The sequence below is a fragment of the Gorilla gorilla genome, chromosome 8 (assembly GCF_029281585.2).
Source record: "Gorilla gorilla gorilla isolate KB3781 chromosome 8, NHGRI_mGorGor1-v2.1_pri, whole genome shotgun sequence".
Classification (NCBI taxonomy): Eukaryota; Metazoa; Chordata; class Mammalia; order Primates; family Hominidae; genus Gorilla; species Gorilla gorilla.
Window position 1 is genome coordinate 48,639,348 of NC_073232.2, and position 23,817 is coordinate 48,663,164.

The 23,817-nt window shown below is 33.0% G+C and overlaps 2 protein-coding genes across 4 annotated transcripts in view; one reads left to right on the forward strand and one right to left on the reverse strand.

Annotated features, from left to right (window-relative positions):
- CTNNA3 (catenin alpha 3) overlaps positions 1 to 23,817 on the forward strand; it is a 1,788,954-nt gene that overhangs the window by 581,438 nt on the left and 1,183,699 nt on the right. The gene's annotated exons all lie outside the window — the stretch shown is intronic.
- LRRTM3 (leucine rich repeat transmembrane neuronal 3) overlaps positions 1,011 to 23,817 on the reverse strand; it is a 178,975-nt gene continuing 156,168 nt past the window's right edge. Inside the window, exon 3 of the mRNA XM_019035351.4 lies at positions 1,011 to 12,572. Coding sequence (XP_018890896.1) covers positions 12,363 to 12,572 — 210 coding nt within the window. The 3' untranslated portion in view covers positions 1,011 to 12,362. The remainder of the gene's footprint in view (positions 12,573 to 23,817) is intronic.

Genomic DNA, 23,817 nt, shown 5'->3' on the forward strand with positions numbered 1-23,817 from the left:
AATGGTACGTGGGCATGATGTTAGGAAGAAAAAAATTAGCATCCTAAAGTTAAGATAATGCCACCATTTCAGTAAAAATAAAAAAAAATTCTTTTAAAGAATAGTATCTCTGGTTTATTTCCTCATTTCTACCTTTTACTTCTCTCTAAATAATTTCAGAGAACATATTACAAAAGACATATGAGATAGGATTAACAAAACAGGATTAGAAAAAGTATATAAAAAGTATTTACAAAGGAGAAAGCTGGGACACTCCATGGGAGTCTTAACATGGTCACCATGATAGCGAATGTAACCCAGTTCTGGGTTTCTGAGCAAAGGTATAGAGAAGACAGGATGTGTTACAGGCCTCTAGTACTCACTGGGGATGAAGCATAACCATTTCCCAAGGGAATCTTTCTTCCAGACCTAGCTCTGAAGTACATTACTCACATGTTTTTTTAAAAAATGATATTCCATAATGTGATGGATGTATTTCTCAAAAAGAGTTTTGATTAAATATAGAAGAAAATCCCTGAAGGCTTTTTCCTATATAAACCTGCAGTGCAGATTGAGGGCAGAGTCCAGTGCATATACAGAGTGTTATGCAGCAAAACATACAAATTGTTGAATGTAACCCTGCAAAATTAATTACAGTGTTAGAACTGGAACATTCAAGGGAAATGTTCCTCTCTGCTCTGAAATTTAGAAAAAAAAAAAAAAGAAAGAAAAACGAATGAAGTCTTCTTGCCTTGACTCTTAAGACCAAGAATTTCTTTTCTCTGAAATACAAATCAGCTTCCATTATCTTACTTTATCCATTCTGCTTACCTTTATCTCAGAAGGAAAACAAGGTAAACTTGACTAAATAAGTGCTGACAAGATTCACTTTATAGTGATTACATAAATGTATTCTGCAGCTACTTAAAACTCATATTTCAGACTCTAGTTACATACACTTAAGATATGGATAAATTCCACCAGGCAAAAAGACAGAAAATTGAAAGGAAAAAAAAGACAAGGGAACCAAGTCAGTAAAAACATTTTAATTACACCCCAAGCCAAAGGAACATTAAAATTAAGGGAAAGCCTGGAAAAGAAGAAATTTTAATGGAAGCATATGATTTTAGATCAGCTATAAAATAAGACAGTTATAACATATCCATAATATATTGAAAAGGGTGGAACATGAAGGTGTATTATCATAATGACCAGTTATAAATAAATCAGTTGTTCATTATTTCCATTGAGAGAACAAACTGACGACAACATCTATTCAACGTGTGAATGATTCATTTAATAGCTTTTCATGCCTCATTTCTGACACTTTTTTTTGGGAGGCTAAAAATTACTGAAGTGATTGAAATACACTGTGCTAGAGTGACTTGTACATAATTTGTTACTAATTGGTACTTTTATTTCTAAATGATGATTTTTTTCACCCCATAATGAAATAGCTTAAATGCTAGTTTTTCAGAATTTGCTATGATGAGAAACTTACTTTTGGAATTTCCTCATCAGTAACAGGTAAATTAGATGGATACTTTGCATGTATTAAATTATAGTGGTATCCTGGGGAGACTGGTGTGTTATCTGTTGATACCATGACTGTGGAGAGAAATGGGAATATCCTGTAGTGGATTTCTTTTTATCTTGCCATCTATTATAATAATATTATATTAAGTATATGGAATACACTCCAATAGATAACTTTCTAACACATATTGGTTTGACAAAAATAATCTTGGTATATTTTAATTTTTTTAGCAATCGTCCTTAACAAGCTTTGGACCTTTCATAGAACACCACACATAAACAGTCATGTAAAACCAAGACCTTCATTATTCAAGGGATTTGTGAAAGTCCTAAATTGAGCCACGGGCAAAGAGCTGTTTTTATGAAAAATGTCAAAGGATTTTTTAAAGAGGGGATTCGGCCTTGTGTGAATTTTCTTAACCTCTAGTATATTCAGTCTATTGAAAAAAAGAAAGACTTACATTGCAACCTAGGTTTGGTTGTCAGGTCTGGCACTGAGTGAAATATAATCTTATTTATGTTATTTGGTGAGCTATTAGCACTCTATAATGTTGTATAATTGGACATTTCATTTTTCAAGATAAATTAATGTAAGCTTTTCCTCTTCCAGTCTTGTCACTCACATTGTGTTGGCACATATGTGTATGTCATATGCTATATAAAACTCAAACTGAGAAGGAAATACTGAAGAAGACATAAACGTGAAGAGGAGAGGAAGAGTAAAATAAGCAGAGTAATATATTATTCTCCATGTGGTTGATTTAGGACCCTGCAACTCTAACTGTTCTTCGTTTACTCCCTCACCAAGTTCACCTGTGATCTGTCCTAATGGAATGGAGAAATTTAAGATGTATTTATTCCACTAATTCAAAGGAGCGAAAACTTATTTAGGTTAAGTCTTACCTCCTTAGAACCATCTCATTATAAGTGTAAGACCCTAAGTTAATTTTTAATCTATTTCTTCTCTTTTCCTTATTTTCTTTTTTTAAAATTATAACAGATATTTTCAAGGCAGGATTTTGAGTAATTAGTTTATAGCAAATGTAATATATACTGGGCAGTTCAACAAAAGTAATAAAATATGGCCTGTCTTCTTGTCATCATTAGCCTAAAATGTTTAATTATGCAGATGTTTTAATTAAAAAATTGTCACAGGTTCTTGCAAAGTAGGTGGGGTACAAACCTGCAAAGGAAAGGTAGAGATCATCTAAGCCTTGTATTTCAGCTATTGTTATACCTTATGAACCTGGAATTTTCAATCAGCAGATGGAGATTTAATAGTATTTCTTAAAGCCTTTCTGGAAACTGTCCAATTGTCCAATTACTTGCCATCATCATTCCATCCTGCTCCCCTTCTAGTCCACTCAGGAGTGTAAATGTCAGTATTTCATGCTAATCTTAACAAAAATTGAGCCTGGTCTTTCTCTTCCAGAGAAGCATGAATCTAACAAATCCTATTGGAATAATAGATGTTAGTAAATAAAAATATAATATTCTCCCTTCACTGCCCTCTCATCTTTGTCTTGCCCATCTGAATTCACTGCTAGTTTGAAGTTCTATGTCATTTATCACTTTTGCCTTGAGATATTCCCAACAAACTTATTAACTTTGATTTTATCTTCTCCTAACTGCTGTTTATGATTGCAGGTATTAAACTTAGTTCTTGAATTTTATTTCTGTTGAATATGGATGTCTTTTCTCTTTGCTAAGACTGTAAGTCCCTTGGGCACAGGGACTATGTCATATACTCATGTATCTCTAAAATTTTCTTACCTTCCAAGAGGCATATATTAGGTATGTAATAAACACATTAATTATATTGAAAAAATGTCTTCAGTGATAGCCTTAAATAGGTAGAATTTTGAACTTAGCATTGGGGTCTATACAGTGGACCTTAAATGAGCAGTTAGAGGGGTCAGTTTTTCAATATATCAAGTCAACTGGATTTGAATCCTTGCTGCACAATTTAATAGCTATATGTTATATAATTGCTTTGTGCATCCGTTTCTTATCTTTCTAAGGGAAAAACAATAGTATCTACGTCATAGGATTATTATTAATTCTGTTTGTCATATTAATGTTGACTGAATGAACACCCATAAAATGCTTAGAAAAGTAAACATTCAGTAAGTGTTAGTTGTTATTTTGTCTTAAAGTGTTTGGCATTAAGCCATTCTTTCTGAAACTAAATAGACATTCTTTTTGGTAATTACAGAACACAATCAGTTGTCTGAGATCTGTCCTCAGAAAGCAAAAGTATATGACAACAAAACCATGTTTTCATTACAGACAATAGTATTTATATTCTCAGTGGCAGAAAAGCATGCAGTTATCTGAAAACTATATCAGATTATTAAGTTAAAAAGAAGTGGCCCCAAACTACATTTCAGTTTTATATTACATAAAATGTTTATCTGTTAGAAGGCTCTTCTTCCAATCCCCCTGTGGTAGTACCAATGTGTCATGTCAAGTTCACACATTTTATCCCATAACTGGATCCAAAGGCAAGGGAAAAGCCTCTAAGGGCTACGACCCCAGGTGTGTAATTCTTCCACAAAATGAAGAAGTGTAACAAGGATTCATAATTAAATAGCTGCGTGTCAAAGCCAATGGTGGCTCAAGAAACTCAGGTTTGAAGTTTGTTAAAGAGGAAACTGGCAGGGAGTTTTGAAGGATGTCCAATACACTGAACTTAAGTTTCCATCACATCCAAAGGCGAAAAAATGTTGACATCACAAGGATCTCAATCTTTTCTCCAGTTAATATGCAAGTTCAGAGATGTTCAGTGTCCTTCCCTAGACCTCTCTGGTGTAAGTGTAGTCAGACTAGAGCTGGTATGGGCTCTCAGGCTTTTGCCTCAAGGCAATAATTTTCTTAATTTATAAATGAATATAAAATAAGACCTCTAGAGAGGACTTTAAAAATCATATTTCCAGCTCCCCATTGTGGTGGCCATTCCACTCTGATAATTGCCTTATGGTAGAACAGAAAAACAGCGGTGACCAATCTTTCACCACATTTTCATCAGACTGTTTAGGGCATTATATTTATGGATCTGTAATTGAAAGCAAATATATCATTGATGTAAAACAGCAAGAACAGTTGGAGTATATTTAAAATTACAATTCATTTCTCAACATCAGGTTTTGACGAGGTGTATGTGAATTAATGTAATTACTCATATGGTTGAAGCAGCAATTCAAGAGTTTATAGTTTTGGACTATTTCAAATTTGACCTTGGAAAGAACATGTAGCATTTAGTTTAAATCTTTTTCTCTGTCTATTCAGTTTCTCTCTAGAGAAATAATAGAAATAGTTCTTGGACTAATTTTTATTCTTAATAGTCTCTCTTTTGGTAGAATTAATTCTATCTATCTATCTATCTATCTATCTATCTATCTATCTATCTATCATTTAATATGTATTGCCATCACAAATACCACATTTCTCTTATATTCCAAATATCCATGTTAGCCTTTATGATGACACTTGATGGCATAAATGTTATTGTAAATTTTAATAATGGGTCTTAGTTTTTAAAATTACTGGCAGATTATTTAATAATAAATCACATTCCCTTCACTTACCTTGGTATGTGTAATTTTTATCTTCTTTGTTGTTTTTTACCACATCTTCAACCCAGATACCAGGAGCATCTTTGTTGTCCACAATCAGAATTATTCTAGATATTTCAGATAACATTTCTGTATGGTGGTAATGGTGCCAGAATGAGAAGACACAATGATATTAGATCCAGTGTGCTAGAATTTCTTTCTTTGCTGGATTTATTGTTTTAAATTTATAGCCTAGTTTTTATCACAGTTATAGACGTGATCATTTTTAGTAGGAGGCGTGACTTACGGAGTGCTTTACTGGCTCTTGAATGCTGTGTGTATTATAGAAGTATGTTTTTCATGGATGCTATATGTTCAGATCCTGTGATGGAGTAAAATGCTAATGTAATTAAACCAGTGGAATTACTTGCACTTGTGGAGTTCAGGGAGAGATAGAAGAGATAACTCAATGGTTTAATAAAAAGCTCCTGAGACACTAATGGAGTCGAGAGTCTACTTAAGAATCATTTGTGAATAGCTGAGACTGAGGAAGATGTTTTTCAAGATGTGAGTTTAAAAATACGTTTCAAAAAATAATTTTATTTGTCCATCTCCACAAAGTAATGAAACAAGGAAATCATATTTATTTTATATTTAAACTACATATTACATTCTGAGTAGGACAAGTAGAGTCTGCCTTATTATAAAGGTTATCTTTCAGCCTCTTTTGATGTAGTATGCTTCCAGATCCCATATCATCTGTGTAAGTTATAATACTCCTATAAGGAATATTGCCATTTAAAATCACTCACAGGAAATATTCTGTAGCTCAAGCCATGTCATTGCTACAGTTTGCGACTGTAGATTATTGGTGTTTTTCTCCACCTTGTCATTTGTACTTGGTGACTTTATTGACCATTCATCCATATAGTTTTTGCTAAAGTTGGCAACCTGACCTCTTTTTTTCGGCCAGTTGAAGGTTATATTATTGATATTCCTTTATCAATTTTGGCTGTAATTTTGGCTGTAAATTTATAAAAGCGCTAAGATGATTGGAAATAAAAATATGACATCAATATTCAAGGGTATTTATGTTTTGAAGGATTTTTCTTTCAAATGTCTACTCTTTTTAGGAAACCGTGTATAAAACTTCAAGAAAATATTGTTGTTTTTTGTTTCCATTAGGCCTCTGGTTTAGGATATCGAAGGAAGTCTGTACACAGTGTAAGATAATTTTTCTATTTGGAAATAGGCAAATTCTTTTTCTGCTGTGTTCAGAATAAGAATTTATTCTGAATACAGAATAAATAATTCTGTATAAATTATTCAGAATGATATATATAAGCCTCATTATATTGATTATAATCTCTTCTCACTTTTGAAAATGTGCTATGATGGGGGTAGGAGCACATCCTTAGAGCCTAACAAATCTAGATTTGAATCTTCAACCCCACTGTGTGAGCCTTGGCAAATTATTTAATTACTATGAGCCTTATTTTCCTTTCTTTAAAATAGTGGTTATACTTCTTTCCTAAAATGATTTAAAAATGAGACAAGGAGGGCATAGTGCCTGCTACATCATAATTTACTTCCTGCCTTTCTCCCCACTTCCAGCTTTTCAGTTGTTATATTCATGGGTGCAACTAACAAGTAACTAACCCAGAAGCCTTAAGACTTTTCAGATATGCCTCTCGAAAGAGTTAATGGGGAATAAAATCTATAAACAACAGTCTGTCAGGAAGCAACCTGAGCATTTTATATATAGTTGTCTTTTGGTATGCTTTCCTCAGTCAAGAAAAATGTTCAGTCAAGCTTAGAAAACTAGATTCACATTGATATGGGAAAGCACAAGAATTCACAATTTTACTTTAGAATAGAAAGCAATTGAATGATTTAGAAAAAGTAAATTAATTTGAGCAATATTTTTCAAAACTTAGCATGCATTAGTATCACCTCAGTCATGTCTTAATGCATATTTTGGGATCCATCCCAGTGATTCTGATTCAGTAAATCTAGTATTGACACAAGGGATTTGGAGTTAACTTGACCTCTTAATAGTAACTTCAAGGATATAATAGGTGGCAAAAGATTAAACAAATAAAATTATTTGTCAAATTTATCCATCCATGTTGTCTTACTACTATTTTCCACATTAATCCAGATAAAGTCAGTAAGTGGAAATGACTGAAACTGCTCAACTGACCAACTCAAAACCTGGAGTCAGACCGTCATTTCCTATAGACTGAGGCAAAGACTGTCTTGCAGAACCTTTAAACCATGCAGTACAAGTGTGCTGTGTTATAATAACACAAGATATATGGAAATCAATTTAAAAAAGATAAATTAGCAGGTAATATTTTAGATTAAAAAGCAATATCAAGGTTCCTTTATCACAAGGTCTCTTGATACATTTGAAATATTATTTGATTTACACAAAATAAATTTTCACTCACCTTTTTAGGAAGACAAATATCATATAACACAAAATTTATAAATGAGAGCTAGGAGAAAGAAACTTAGTAGCCTAAGTCCTAGATGGCTGAGGCACTCTGCTGCTGTAAGATCACTGTCCTTCATAGAATAAAAAAGTCAATGGTGGACTTTTTAAAATGTGAATTTTACCCTAAATAAATTAAATATAAGTTGCCTCCTGTCTCACAGTAAAACTATAATGCAAGTCATGAGAGACCTTCAAAAAAGACTCACCACCACTTTGATGTGTGTGTGTGTGTGTGTTTGCTTGGTTTTAAATTTTCAAACATTTCTTTCCCATTAATGTTGATGATAAAACGAAGCCCAATTGTTGATTGTCCAGGTACCCTACCTTTGGGGTAAATCAGAATTTTGAAAGCATTGCTCCTGGGTCCTTTGTACTTGGCGCCTCCTTATTTAGGGACAGTTGGGGAAAATTGGGAAGGTCATGGGAGGAGCTGGAAGCTCTTTCTTATTGCAAGACCAATTCATCTGCACCTTGAGACTTTTTGATGAATTAGGAGATTGTTATATTACCCAGCATTATAAACTGTTAAGAGCTGTGCCAATATAAGATGTTATTATATCTATTCTGGAAATTTTTCACCTTTTCTCCTGAGGCCAAATACCTGCCAGTCCCATAACTTCTTCTTTCGCATGCTCTGACATACCCAGAACATCTGCATTTCTTTTATACAGTTTAATAACAACAATTCACATCAGGTATTGGTTTTCATGCATTCAATTTCTTATTTTAAGTGTTTAGTTTGAGAGATGATATCTGTCTTCTAGTCAGGAACAATCAAAAACAAATATATTTTTACTCTCATATACAATAGTTTTATTTTAGAAAATATTGTTTTGCAAAAAGATTTTACTATTTCTAAGCAGTCTATGGAGTCAGAGAGATCTGAGTTCAAAATAGGATTATGTGATTAGTCTTGAGTGTTAAATTTGGGAATGTTTTCTTTCCTTGTAAAAATGTAATTTGTATTAAAAATCTGTATAGTTTCGTGGTTTTCCAAAACATTCAGGAGGGACTAGAAATAGAGACTTGACAAAAATGAGTTGATCAGTAAAATATATTATTTGCAAGTTAGCATATGTTTTAGGTTCTATACATCAATTTGGATAAATTATACTTTATTTTTCTTGTAAGGAGAATGGAGAAAATTGTTCTCTATTATTACAAGTAAAAAAAATTTCATGGTTTAAGAAGAAATCTTGCCAAAAGAAAAAAAGAAAAAGAATTTTATGTAAGTCTTCCCAATTAGCTCCGAATTGAACATGTGTTCAGTTGACAAAGTGTTGAACATGTGTTCAACCCTGTACTATGGATCTCTTTTATAATTATGCAGTCTCAATTTAGAAGGTCTTTGGTTTTTTTGCTTGGGGTTTCTTTCCCTGTGCTTCCTTGATTTTATGTCTGTACCTCGGGGCCTACATGCATCCACATCTTGGGAGCATCTGTTCTGCACATTCACAAACGAACTTGTATGTTAAGAAATATGTGACTTGTTAAACTTTTTGAACAGAGTTTTAATGTGAGAGCCCAGAGTAGAACACAGAAATAATTCAGTTAGCTAATATTTTACAGATGGAGAATTGCATTAAAATAGGGATTACTAAACAACATGTCAAATATATATAGATATATATTCTTTCATTCTATCCATTATCTCTGGAAGTTCTCTGGCTCTGATCAGAGAAAGAAATCTTTTAGTACAGTGGAAAGACTAACAGCCTGTAAATTTTGAGAATAATTCAACTGCGCCAATTATTGGCCCTGTGTTTTGGGGTGAGAGCTCAACTTCTTTGAGATTAGTGTGTCTTCATAGGGTTGTTATGAAGACAAAATGAGATAATTTATGTAAAATGTGGTTTGTGAACTTCAAAACACTGCATAACTTTATGGTTTGCTGCAGCTGCTGGCTGTTATTGTAACCATGCTGGGTGAAACTTTCCATTTTTCAACTCCAAACATAAGTAAACATTTCAGTTGTTTAAATCGGTGAGGAATAGACAGGAAGGGAGACATAGGAGTGGGGGTTAGAAGGAGGAAATGGGAGATTATCGAATGCTGGAAAAGATAGGTTAGAAATGCAAGTTTTAGACAAAAACTGAAATAAATTGGAAATATGTGATAAAGATTCCAGACACAGTCTTTCAGATTGTCACCACCCTCACCCTTAACCTGGACATGGCAGAATAAAAATTAAGCAAAAATAATAATAATCATCATCCAGCATTTTTTTTCTTGTTAAAGACCCTTTTGGTTGAATTTAAAGATGAGAAGTCTCAAAATTCCTGGCTTATTTGTTGTAGCTTAGGGCCTTGGTTGCACAGAGCTGTGGTTCCAAGGTGATTGCTTCTATTTATAGTCGTTCACTTTAGATGAATTTAAAATATTTAAGAAAGAAAGTGGTTTCCTTCAGGAAATCAAGGGCATACACTTGTAAGACTCCTTGGAACCTTAACATTTCTAAAAATCATTATCAATTTGAATGTGTCTAGAAATAGGTTTATTAGTAGATAAACCTATTTATTAACAAATATGTTAATTTGTGCTTGTTTACACAAATTAATTCTTCCTTTTCTATCTTTGCAAGGATAACTTCTAATGAGAAAACTTGCAAATGACATTTTGGTTTACATAATAAATAAAATTTTGCATTTGATTTTAGACTCACGAATCATAGCTTTATAACCCTTTATAAATTTGCTAACGATGTAAAGCCAAATTTCAATGTAGAGAATTAAGAATAAGAATAATACATTGCAAGGAAATTAGAAAATGGAAAACATAAAGATTAAAATTAGATTTAAAATGACAAAAATTTTTGAAGAGCAAATAATTTATGCAAAATATGTTACAAAATCTGGGATGCTAAATAATTGACACAAGTACTGTGTTTGACATTTAGTTTCATTTGAATTAGTAATAGAATTTGCTTCTTCCAACATTTACATCTTTTTTCTTTCTGACTTTATATATTTTCAACAAAAATTTGCTCCACAGTTTTTAAGTTCATTCTTCTTGAATCCGCTTTTAAATTTGCTGTGACAAACCTGCATAAAACTAGATTTTATAGATATAACTTCTTTGGAAGAGATAAAAATTTAAAAGTTTGACATTGTTTTCAGTTATTCTTTTCTTCATTGTTTTGATTGGCCCCTGTTAGATTGATGTATTGTCAATCTACTTTTGATGGCACGAATATAAAATGACAACATAAAAAGCACTTCTAGTGCAACAGTAATTGAAACTTGCAGTTTTCCATTAAAAAAAAACACAAGAATGCATGATTACTATTGATAAAGTAACAATATTTTCAAACAATAACCTATGTCAAGCAAACAGCAGAAACAAGTTGATTATTTCATCTTCTAAAGACTCAGGTTTTCTTAATTTGATTTGAATGAACTTTATAATACAATTGTATAATCAATATATGATCTGGGCTGGTGTCAAATTACTCTGAGTTATTTCTTTGATAATTTGGAGGTGAATCCCATTATGGATAGCAATATAAACAATTTAGAACATATTAAGGATGTTTACAGTCTACTTGAGTGATAAAGTTCTCCACCATGGCTCATATCTATATTGAATGAGCTGTACATGTTTAAAATTCTTCCTCAGGAGAGAAATGATGTAGTGCACAATGCAAAAAAAATTCATATGTTTTCTTTGAAATGTTTCCAAAATACCGGTCTCACAGTTCTAAATAAAAAGTTGTCTTAAGAACCAGGCACATTTTGCACTGACTGACGGTTACTTTTAGGTAAACGGCTATGGGTTAATTAGGATAAAAATTGCTACTGTACAATTATTATGCACTATACTCCCACCTTGGCCTGAAAATAATGAGATGTAATAAAAGTTTTTATTTGTCACTGGCAGCTGCACCTTTTAACTGTATCACAAAGTCTGTTGCTGTGGTTACAGCCTTTGTTTCCAGTGATGTTTTGTCCATGCTTTCCCCCAACCCTTAACAATGGTTACTCAAAAGAATGAAATAATGAGTCATTCATTCGGAAATATGTTAAAATATCCCTCTTTATCATTACATTTCACTGCTTAGAAACTAGGCTGTAATTCAAGGCAACAGTTAAGTCTGAGAACTGTTAAAAAAATCTTTGATTTTTTTTTCATTTTTAAGAAAAACCTGCCTATGTAATTGAAGAACCTCTTACAAGTCTGAACAATTAAATCCTTTTTGGTTAATGTATTATTTCTGGAACAAGTAGATAAAATTCTACGCAGTAAGCATAATAAAAATCGTGCATGTTTCGCACAGCACAGAATTTTAGAGTCAAGGTTTCTGGGCACAAAAGCAGTAACAAAACAGTCCTTACAAAACTGAGTAACTCTGAATAACACAAGAAATAATTTTTGTTAATTTAAAATTTTAGAAACTGAAATGTGTAAAGTTTTTAAAGTAAAATGTAATTAAATTATGGTACTGTACATACCAGTTGTTTCTACAATTGAAACTTTACAATATGAAAAATACATTAGCTTTGTACAGTTTTTACAGGTAGGTAGGATGAGTTTTGAAAAAAAAAGATTCTTTTATTTTTCAGGGTCATACTCTGTTTAAGTCAAAAAATACTGCACAACTTAGCTAATTACAAAGTGTAGACTTAAAACAATTCATGTCTTCTTTATTTCATGAATCAATCTTGGATTTTTTGTTTATTTGAACAGGGGATTTCGTGTTTTGTTTTGTTTTTAGAGTCCACAATGAACACCTCTTCCTCATTTTGTCCTTGAGGTTACAAAGTTTGGTAGCAACCCCTGGCTACCAATGATCTCAGTTAAGCTAGCTGCTGTTTATGGTCACTGATTCGGCCAGCTGTTGTGATTGTGCTCAGGTCCAGCTCAGTCTCTAGGTGTGTTTCCATCGTATCTTCCTGTGCATTCGTTTCAAAGGACTTATGGGAGAGAAGTTCATGATGCACCCCACAGTAACTTATTGTGGGCTGGTCGTATGCCAGAAAGGTTGACACATTCATTGATAAAGGTATCTGGGGAAAAATGACATGAGAAAAGTCAGTTATAAAAATATAGACAACTTTAGGGGAAAGATTTAGAGACTGAAGTGCTGACCTGACTAACCTCCATGGTTATATCTGTGGCCCTGTGGCCCAGGTGTCCCCATATTATCCCACTAATGCCCCCTATTCTCATATAGTGACGACAGTGCAACAGTTTTAAATCCTGGGATGAAACTGCTTAATTCTTTACTAGAAGATTCGGATAAGTAGTAGCCTACATGGCTCTGAAAATGATAAAAGATTTATTGGAACCGTCAGAAAATTGCTTTCCCTAACTGGGAAAATAATTGTGTTTTTAGAACTGATAAACACTATTATTATTATTATTAGTGTTAATTATCCTATTATTTGGTTAGGATATAATAGAACAAGAGTGATTCTCAAACTTTAGCATTCACGAAAATCACCACCCACTTCTTTAACCAGTCAACCCCCTGCCACCCAAGTTTTTCATCCAGTAGGTCTGGGATAGGTCCTGGAATCCACATGTCTTACAAGTTCCTATATGATGCTGGACTATTAATCCACACACCACACTTCGATAACCATTGCAGAAGAGAATTATCTAGACAAGCCATTCTGGCTATTCTTACCCATAACTTCTTAATATTTATTTTATCATAAAGATTCCTTAAAATATTAATGTCTGTAGTTTGGTCCATATATCTAAAATTTAGATGAGCATAGAGAATTCCCAGGAAAAATCTATGGTTCCTATGAAAGTCCAAAAAGCATCAAAGGATGATGCTAGTTTGAAGGAACCAGTAGTATACATGAGGAAGGGACTCCCTTGCCAACTAAAGAAAGCAAGTTCTAAAGGTGAGGGAAAAAGCAAGCATGACCATGGTGAGAAGAAGGGAAACACATGTTACAGACAAAGGGGAGCCTGAAATATAATCAGATATCAAAGTCTAGAGATATTTCCCATTTCTTTTTCAATAAGATAAAAACTTGTCCTAAAAAGTAGGCAGATTTCAGGAACCTTCAGTCCTGATCTTGGTTTAATATCGTAATTACTAATTCATGCCGTTGAATTCTCTGGAGGATAAAAGCTTCTGCCATTCTTGTTTGGTGAACAGATAGAATGTATATTTGTTTGAGCACATAAGACTAAATTCCTTTCTGATCTTAGCTGAGATTAGAGTCCAAAGCTAAGAAAAATAGAAGGCCTAGGTATTATTTTTTTATTAACTGCATCTTTACATTCTTTCCCCTTCTCTCCATGCATTAGAACCATCTTTGCCACTTCTGTTTCCATCCCTACAGTTCTACTTACATGTATTTCTACTTCAGTGAAAATTCCTGGAGCAAATATTACCTTTTATCTCTTTAATAAAAGTAATCAAAAAAATAAAAAATAAAACTAATCACTTCTTTTAAGATTATTTGCTTATAATATGAATATTTCAGCATATAAAATATATATAGCTTAGTTCTTAGAGAGAGAAATGTAATCCAGCTTATTAAATGAAAATTCCAGAGTAACTCTTCCTATTTATGTGGATTTTTAAGATTTAAAACATGAAGTTATCTGATGCGTGAATGAAAGATATCATACACTTTAAAAAATGGTCAAGGCGACTGAAAGATCATAAAGAAAATGCTTAAGAATAAAATAGGATACTTCCATTTAAAATAAATAAGAATCTTGTTGTCACAGATGAAATAGCCCAGATAACTAAAATACATTTTTATGTAAAAGTAAATGTGCAGCATGAATAGATTTGAGTTATAGAAGAGAACAAAAATAGAACTGTTACTGGGTACACAAGTTTTACATTATCCTCTGGGAAATCAGTGCTCTGTAATGTGTTATGGGTCATATATCTGTAGGATTTTATATACTTGTCCTTATTCGTTATGGAAACTTATGCCTCATATATGCAGAATCATTTCTGGCTTACTTGGAATTAACTCTACTGTGAATAATTTGTAATATCTATGGTGATGATTTATGAAAAATAATAAACCATGATACATTTATTCTGTGTGTGTTTGTGTGTGCACACACAATTTCCTGCTTGATTTAATGTTATCAAGGCTACTGACTGGTATGCAGAGTGCAAGTCCTAATTTGAACCATTATCAATTAAATAGTTAGCTCTGATGATCTGTTTTCATTTTGATGCCTCTACTTTCTGTTTCATTTATATAAGCTGATTTTCATAACTAGATTTGGGTTTTGCTAAGGTATGCGCAATTTGATGTGTGTTTAGAGATTGGCTAGCAACATTTATTTTGTCCTATGAAGCTTGACCTTTATATACAGGCTGGTAGTTTTACTTAGAGTCAAAATAGAAAGCTGTCCCTTTGGTATTATTTGAGTAATATTAAGGAACTCTTGATTGAAAATACCTTTTCTACCGGCTTGACTCCCAGCTTGAAAATTTTGTCACTAATCACTATTTTGGTTTCTAAGTGTTAAGGCAGTTGATAAAATATAAGTGCTATATGAGATAAATAGTGTAAGCAATTATCACACTGCAGCTTGGGTCCCTGGCAAAGTGTCAGGGACGGCCTAGATGTTACCGCAGGTTCTACCTTAGTTTCTTTAGGATTTCTGCAGCTGTTACTCTGCCTAGCCACCTGAAGAAGCTGTGGGCATTTGTTGCGTCTGTCAGTTGATGCATGGCCTGGACACGTCTCTAATATTCTCTTCATTATTTTCATTCATTAAGCATTTACTATGTAGCACAGGTACTATACTACATGCTGGACAGAGGTTGCCTATTTTAAGCCTTCTAAGACTAACAGTTGAGAAAAGGAAGACTTAGATAGTTTAAATAATTTGTATAAAATCACTCGTCTAGTGAGTTGCCTAAGTGGTTGCCTGCCTTCTTAACCACTACATTTTGTTGCTTATCTATCACTCTATCTAATTCTTACTGGCCTTAGAACCTAGAGAGCTGAACACAATATAGGCATCTGATTCTCTGTAACACTAATTCTCAGCATTTAGCTCTTATTTCCATTAGTGTGAACATTAAGATTTCCTATGTTTATACTGTAGTTTTATGATGCTTCTTTGCACATTGGGTCTTCAGGAAAGAAACGTAGTTTATGATGGATTTAAGATGTGGGTAAGATAGTGACAGCTCAAAATCAGAGTTCTCTGCTTCTTACTACACACATATTGACCAATACAAGGCAAGGAAAGAAGAGTCCAATCTCAAAAACACTCAAGATGGGGACAGGAACCTTAAGTATACTCCTGGATACATATATGTGTAAAAATGTTCAGGAAGACCTTTGGGGTTTTTAAAGTTAGATCCCTGTGTTGACTTAGAAATTGGCAGATATTTTCCAGTTAAAATATGTTAGCTTTTCTTTTTAACAAAATGTGCAAAAAGAAACTTGAATTAATCTGTAGTTTGATTATTTTGTTTCGTATGAGACTATACTTGTCTTGAATTTTTTCTTTATGTAAAACATAGCTAGGCAGGTGCTGCAGAAGTACAGGACTGGGAAATGGAGAACAAACATGATGAAGACACAATTTCTGCTCTCTGGCAAAATTATAGGCTTGTGAAAGAGACGGTCAAATGGTGCAAGATAGTAAAGGAAGGCAATGGATGGGGGGCCTAGGAGACAAATACAGTATATGTGTTTCTGTCTACACACACACACACACACACATACATATATGTATATACACATATGTATACACTGATTGGCTGATTTGACTAACTATATCATTCATCCTTTATGTGTGCCAAATGAGGTAGCCATCTTTTTTCTTTGAAAATAATGTTGTTTTTGAGATTTATTGGCAAGAGTCCATATAGCTGAGAAGCGATTCAATATTTACTTTATAGACTCCCCCACAGAGATAATATACTTTACTTTGAAACTGATTTATTTGTTCGAAGAGCAATCTATCTCCTTGAACTCTTTAGCATTCCAATGGTTAATTGGTGTGAGTACAACAGGCTGTTGGATCATTAATTTTAATTATCTTGATTCTACTAGTAAATTATTTTTTAAGAAAGCACTTTCAAGAAGCACATAATTAAGAGCCTGAATTTATGTTGTCTATCTTTAAATTTAAACACCTAACATTTGAAAATAACCTTTACAATTCTTAAATGTAATCCAGGCCCTGGTACTTAATTTTTATATTTTCTTAAGAGCTAAATTGCCAACTAAAGTAACAGTTACTATTCTGAGGTCACAAGTACAGTCCTCCCTCAGTATCCATGGGGGATTGACTCTAGGACTCCCGATAGCAAAACCTATGGGGGGTCCCTTAGGTTTATGTAAGTCCCTTATATAAAATGGTGTGTAGTACTTACATTTAACCCACACACATCCTCCCATATATTTAAAATCACCTGTAGATTAGTCATAATACCTAATACAATGTATATTCTAAGTAGTCATTATACTGTATTGTTCTATTTGTATTAATTTTAATTGTATTGTTATTTTTTATTGTTTGTTTTTCTCTTGTATATTTTCAATTTGCAGTTAGTTGAGTTTATGGATGTAGAACCTATGGATATGGAGGGCTGATAGTATAGGATAATAAGGCAGGAACTCAATATAAATTTGCAAATTTTCAAGTGTCTGTAATGAGAATAATGAGAGACAAAATATTGTTTGCAGGAACATAATAATAATTCTTTTAGTGATATTTGTGCAAAAACTTCATTATAGTGAAATCCTGCAAAGTTAAAATATAAAGTGAAAAAAAATTAAGAGTTCTATTTGAAAGGTCACAGTTATCCTTGCATCAAAATGCATTTAGAGTAAGGAAAAAACATTCTGAATTTTGGTAGCTTTATGGGTGTCTTGCAAATTTGTCTTTCAGTAATGCCCCTAGTCCATCTAAGTAACAGGGAGAGTCTTACGTAATGCAGGCACCTTTTATCTTTGCAATAAAAAATCTTAACTATTTAAATGATGTGGCCACTTTTGAATATATTTTGTGTTTTATGAAGCATTTTGTTTCAGTTTTGCAAGAAAAAAATAAATATGGATTGGCTATATGCATTGTTTTTATAAATTCACATGCTAATGTCTACAAAACCAAAGAGAAATATTCATTCGTTAATTTATTCACTCATTCCTTCAATGAAGGTTTGCTGAATGCCTTCTCTGGGCCATATGCCAAGTTCTTGTCCTGAAGGGTTCTGGATGGAACATAAGCCATTCCAATACATGACTAGCAAGCAGAAGACAGAGGATTCCATGTAGGAAAAGCATTTCTTATCTCCCCATTTGGCATCTCTCAATTTTTCACTCATTCACTCACTCACTTACTCTCTCACTCTTGTTCTTGCTTTCTTTCTCTTTAAATTATCATGGTATTTCCACATGATATTATTGTATGTCTGTTTTTAGATTATGTCTTTATTTGCACAGATCTTTTATCTCATATTAGACCATAACCTTTTTGAGCACAAGAATCTATGACTAATAATATTTCTCCATGCCTTATATTGTCTCACATGATTCCTTAAACTTATTAAGCACTATATGTGTATTTATTGAATGAATGAATACTTGAATGAATGAAAGAAATGAGTAAGGGTTAGTTAATATAGTCTGAGAAGAAATCCCAAACCTCCATCCCCCGGTGACTGGGCTTTATAGGAACTATATGACTGAGATAATCTAATAAAATCGAATTATGTAAGGATCCAGGCCATTATGACATTAGCTTAGAGGTAGAGGGCTAAAATGAGTGAGCAGAAATCCACACTAATGATGAGGCACATGGCACTGCATTCTGATGTTTGAGATCCACTTTATTTTTTATTTGATTTTAATTATTTAAAAATCCTTTATTATTTTTATTTAAAACTTTATTTTATTTTAAACTTATTTTAATATATTTATATTAGAGAAGGTATGAATTGTGTATCTAAATGTATAAAACTTTTTAAAAGAATATTAAAAATAAGATAATCATCCCTTAATTTGGTGATTTTCCCCCTATAAATTGCAAAATGTTATGTGTACACTTTATCATCTAATAACTTCCACAATCTGTGTTTTTCAAACTCTTTAGTGCTTCCTAGAAGCACTGCTCGTGATCTCCAGGAGTTTGATGCAGCTGCCAAATTAGCTTTTCCACTAATAGACTCTGCCCTGGACCCTTCTGTGTTAACCTCTGTTTTATTTTTGTAGTGCCAATGAAAAGTGATGTTTCTCTTTAACTGAGGCAAAGCAAAATGCCCCAAAGTGTGTTCATTTACATGTAAATCTTTCTGCACAGCCCAATGCCTGCTAAATTGGTACTATTGCCAGGTAAAGTGATGAGACCTAAATTGAAACTATGGCTCAAAAGCCTCTCTAATCTTGGTGCTGTGTTTCCAAATCCATTTCTTCATACTGTGGTGCAATGAGGTGCAGTTGCTAATCAGTATGAAAACATCTCATTCTTCTTTTCCTTTTTTTAATCCCCTTGGAAATTGTAGTCACAACAGTCCACAGGAGGGTCTTATAATAACGCTACATCAGTTAATGTTTTTGGTCTAGGTTTATATAAGTATGGCAGAATGAAAATTACATTATACTAAAAATTATAAAGCAAACAAACATATAACAGATACTAGTGTTTGGAATTGTTATAGAAGAAACTGGTGGAAAGAACTCTCCATATCTATGACTGATAGCATATTTTGGTCTCATAGAGAGGCTCTATATGTGATTTCCTTGAACATTGGCATTTATGTTTGTGTGTGTGTCTCATGACTTCTAATAGCCCACTTGCTTTCCAACTGGCATTTTCTTCCTTACTATATTGATGTAGTCTTCACATTCTTTATAAAACAGACTACGTTTTTGACATGCCTGATCTAAAAATAGTTTGTCCTGCTTTGGCAGGACTTGGATATTGCAGAGGAGCATTTCAGGATTTGCTGAACCCAAGCAGCTGACATCCAAACAGGCTTTCAAATGATATGATTACTTACTGATAAGCATTGAATTTCTCTTCAACTTCATTACTAAATTAATTGAGACTTTGGTTGAGATTATCTCCCAACTAAATGAAGTGATATTCTGTATGCATCTGCCAGGTTGCATAAAAATCTTGCACCTGTTTTAGTTCAAGTAACATTTTTTAAAGAAAATCCTTCAGATGAGTTTCATTTTATAGGGATGAGGTCTTGCTATGAATTTCTTCAAAATTTATATTTATATCCACATAAGTATGAAAAAAATATATGCTGTTTCTTCCACCCCTTCATCCATTTATTTATCCATCTATCCACTCATTCATCTATCCATATCATATCCATCCATCATTATGGAATATCCTAGAGATCTCGGGTGAATGAAACCAATTCCCTGATTTTACAAGCAAGCCATTTTAAACACCATGTTCCTAGGGTGGAATTATGTGTAGGATATGACGGGAGTGGAGGGAAAGATCTTTTGCTGTTGCTGTGAGGCTTTATATAGATAACATCATGTTTAAGCTGTCCAGGTTGGTCTTATTTATATATTGCTGTTATTTCATTGATATTAACATAATCTATCTCTCTAGATTGTAAATTCAATAGAGAATAAAGACTTCTCAGGGTTTGTACAGGCTTGCCTATTAGTAAAAGTTTGAAAATTCTTGAGAGTGGAAAGATTGGCAGGGAACTGAACAGATTATAACCAAGTTTATGTATTTACATTTGTAATGAAAATATCGTAATAAGGGATGAGCTAATATGTAAAGGTAAACTAACTCATTATTTCAAATTTTTATATGACACAAACATAAACTTTAAAAAGTAAGTCTGACAATACAGCTCTTATTATGCAATAAAATAGTTCTTGTTGATATTTTAATAAAGATCAACTTCTAAATTTTATGAGCACACATAGATTATATGAGGGTGACTAACGTTGACTGATTGGAGGTAATATTGGAGGGTGATGTGGTGAATAGCTCTTCTCAGTGTCTTACCTATGTTTTTTACTTTTAGTCCCTCTCATTTTTTTTTTCACAGTTGCATCTAGCATTTACAAATTAGGGTTCATTTTTTCTTACTTTATTTCATAGGATGTAGTATTTCTTTTGTTTCTTATAAATAATAAGAAGACTAGTCGTATTTTTGATTACTATTATGTGATCAGCCGCATATATATGTAGATAATTTTCTTTCAACTATGGCTTTGATCAAAACAAGTTAAAAAATAAACTACATAAAAAATGTGAGGTGTTATTCTTGATAGTGTATCTTGTCTCATTAACAATGTAATTATTTGCTTTTCACTCACAGTTCAAAGTAGATATCGAATGCAATTAAAATTAAAAATAATTCAGACCATATTTGGACAGCAAATTTGAAGCTCAAGGTTAAGATCTTCAGTATCATTAGGATACCCTACTTAGAGAATATGTTTTAACTCCTTTGACATGTCTTGATATTTATAACATACAAGGCACAAATATAACATAATATGAAGGAGTTTTATGTAATTATTTTAAACTGGTTTTCTTATTATTAGATCCTATCATTTATACTGCTAATCTATAACCTGAATGATATAAAATCAGCAATGAAGGAAAGGATGAACCTTAATTTATAAACGTAGTCTAGGCAGATTTTTTATGCGATACAGCCTTCTCTATGAAAAAGCTTAATCTTATGCTTTTATGAGTAATAGCAATAATTTATTATTTCTCATTCTATTTACTCTGTTATTTAAGTGTCCATTATAAAAGTTATCAAAGTATCTGTTACCCAAGTAGTAAGATTGGAAAGGCAGGACTGATCATGAATCTTGTAAAAATATATGGTTAAGGAAATCTAATGTAGGATCAGGAAATTTTCTAATCTAAAGGGTGAAAATGATTTTTTCTCATGGCTGAGGATGTTCTGCTGTGAATGAAATTTAGAGTAGAATTATAAACAATATTTAAATTAATATATATTTTAATATTTGGTTCTCCACTTCATATTTAGCTTTAAAATGTATTCATGGTGTTGTGATAGTCAATTAGATAATATAAAAATTTTTAACTTGGTCATGGTTAGTGACTGTTTCCCAACAGGAGCATATTTGGTATTTTCTTCCTATTATTTTTCCTTCTCTGTAAGTATTTGTGGAATTCTCACTCCAGGTGTAGATTTTTGCCAACCATTTGAGGATAACTCAAGGAACAATACATATGAGGGTAGATTGCCTAAATCTCTGAGCTTCTATTATTATTCTGAATATATGAATACCAAGTTAAAAGTGATAAGTGAATTTGAGATTAGTTATAAATATAGGTGTTTTAATATATCATATTTTGTGCTTGTTTAGAAGGAGACACTGGAGCTCCTGATCCTACCTTCTCCCTGAAAAGTGTTGCAAAGCAACGCACCTCTTCCTTGAACTGGCATTGACCTTGAAAACCATTATATTTCTAGCTGAATTGACTGTGTCCCTCTCCCTTCCTAATAGAGAACTGATTAGATTTTTCTTACCTTTATTTTTATTCTTTTCATGTGCTTTTAAATTTTGCTTTGATTACTTACATTTTAATAAAATATGTGTAGCTTTTGCAAGTAAATCAGACTCTTAAAAAGTATGTAATGGGAACCATCCCAATGTCTATGGGGAGAACTAATGTATTTTGAATGCCTTGGCTGTTTATTTTAGTGATTTCTTAATTATTTATTAAGGGACGTGAAACTGAGACATATATGTATCATTGATAGGGTAGAGGGAAAGCCACATGGTTGCTTAATACATGCACAAGTTCTTATTGTGAAACTGCTATCACTGTCTAGTATCTGAATAATTCTTAGCTTCTTCTCAAGGAAAATTAAAATGTACAAATTCTAAAAAATAAAAACAATTCACATATAACTCAAATGTAGTTAAAATTAGCACATTGTTGAAATGTGTTGAGGTAGACAACGAAACATAACACAGTGGGATCAGGTTATTCTGCTTTAGTGGGGGTGGCCAGGAAGATAGGACTATACTTTTTTTTTTTTGCACTGAGACAAATTTCCTAGATGGTAGCCCCAAGAAAGAACATTGGATAACTCATTGGAACTGTTTCCTAATCATTATATTGATTGCTTGGTCTTCACAGTGTATTAAATGAAAAGGCAGCTATTTGGCTTATATTTGTGTTATGATGCTAAGCCTGCACTTTAGACACTTTCTTTTTACTTGAGGACATTAGCAATGTGGTTTCGAATAAAGGAAGTTTTTTTTTTCTCAAATTAGGTAGACCTATGGATATTTAAAGGGATTCAAAGTTTAAAAGGCTGAGTAATGATGGTCTTTATACCAGGATGCTTACTGGTCCCCGATCACACTTGCCCCTCCTGACCTTTAGGTGAACACCTGCTTTATTGTGAGAACACACAGGTGGCTTCTGGTAGAACTCATGACTATAGCAGAAACGCCTGTCTCGTTCAGCAATCCAGTTAATGCCTCATGAGCACTTAATTTCATTGATGTAGTTAATATAGGAGGTGGGTGGCTTCTAGTCAACAAAATCTGGTTAATTGCTTGACTCATAATATTGTGGTCCATCCCCCAGACTACCCAGTTTAGAACATGCCTCCAACCAGTTTCATGACTGATATCTAATCCTTAGGATCTCTTTTAACACTCATATTCAGAAATCCTCTTCTCTATGCTGATGTAGAAGTACTTTATTTTATCTTTAGAAAAAAGGATGTATCTTTCGGAGAAAGGGCCCTTCTTGGAAATAACATATTCCTGTCTAATTCCTGCAGGGTTTCCTTTTTTCTCCTGCGGGCCAGCTGAGTTATTCAAAGACCTTAGTGCTTTCCTAGGAGGCTTGTGAAGTAATTGAGAATTTGGTAGGAAAGAAAGTGATTCTCAACTTCTTACTATAGTAAATGCATTTCTAGAGATTATGGCCTTAAGTATAGCCCTTTGCAAAATCTGCTTGGGGGTTTAGGGTTTTAAACTTATGCCAGGAGTGATATTGATTAGGCATTTTCTGCCTTGCCTATTAGCTCTTCCTTCTGCTCAGTGCTAGCGAAATCGCAGTTTGTGCCATGAAAATCACCAAGGCAATAAATCTAGCACTTATGACTTCAATGCATTATTGAGAAGAAAGCACAGATGGACTACAAGGGAGCAAGCAGCGGTTAAAACCAACTAATATATTTGATAATTAATAAATGTAACAGGGGAAATGAACAGCAAATGAAGGAGTAGCAGATCCAATTTTTAACTAAAATGTAATATAAAAATTCTCTGTTTTTTAATTTTAAAAAATCCTCTCTATAGCATT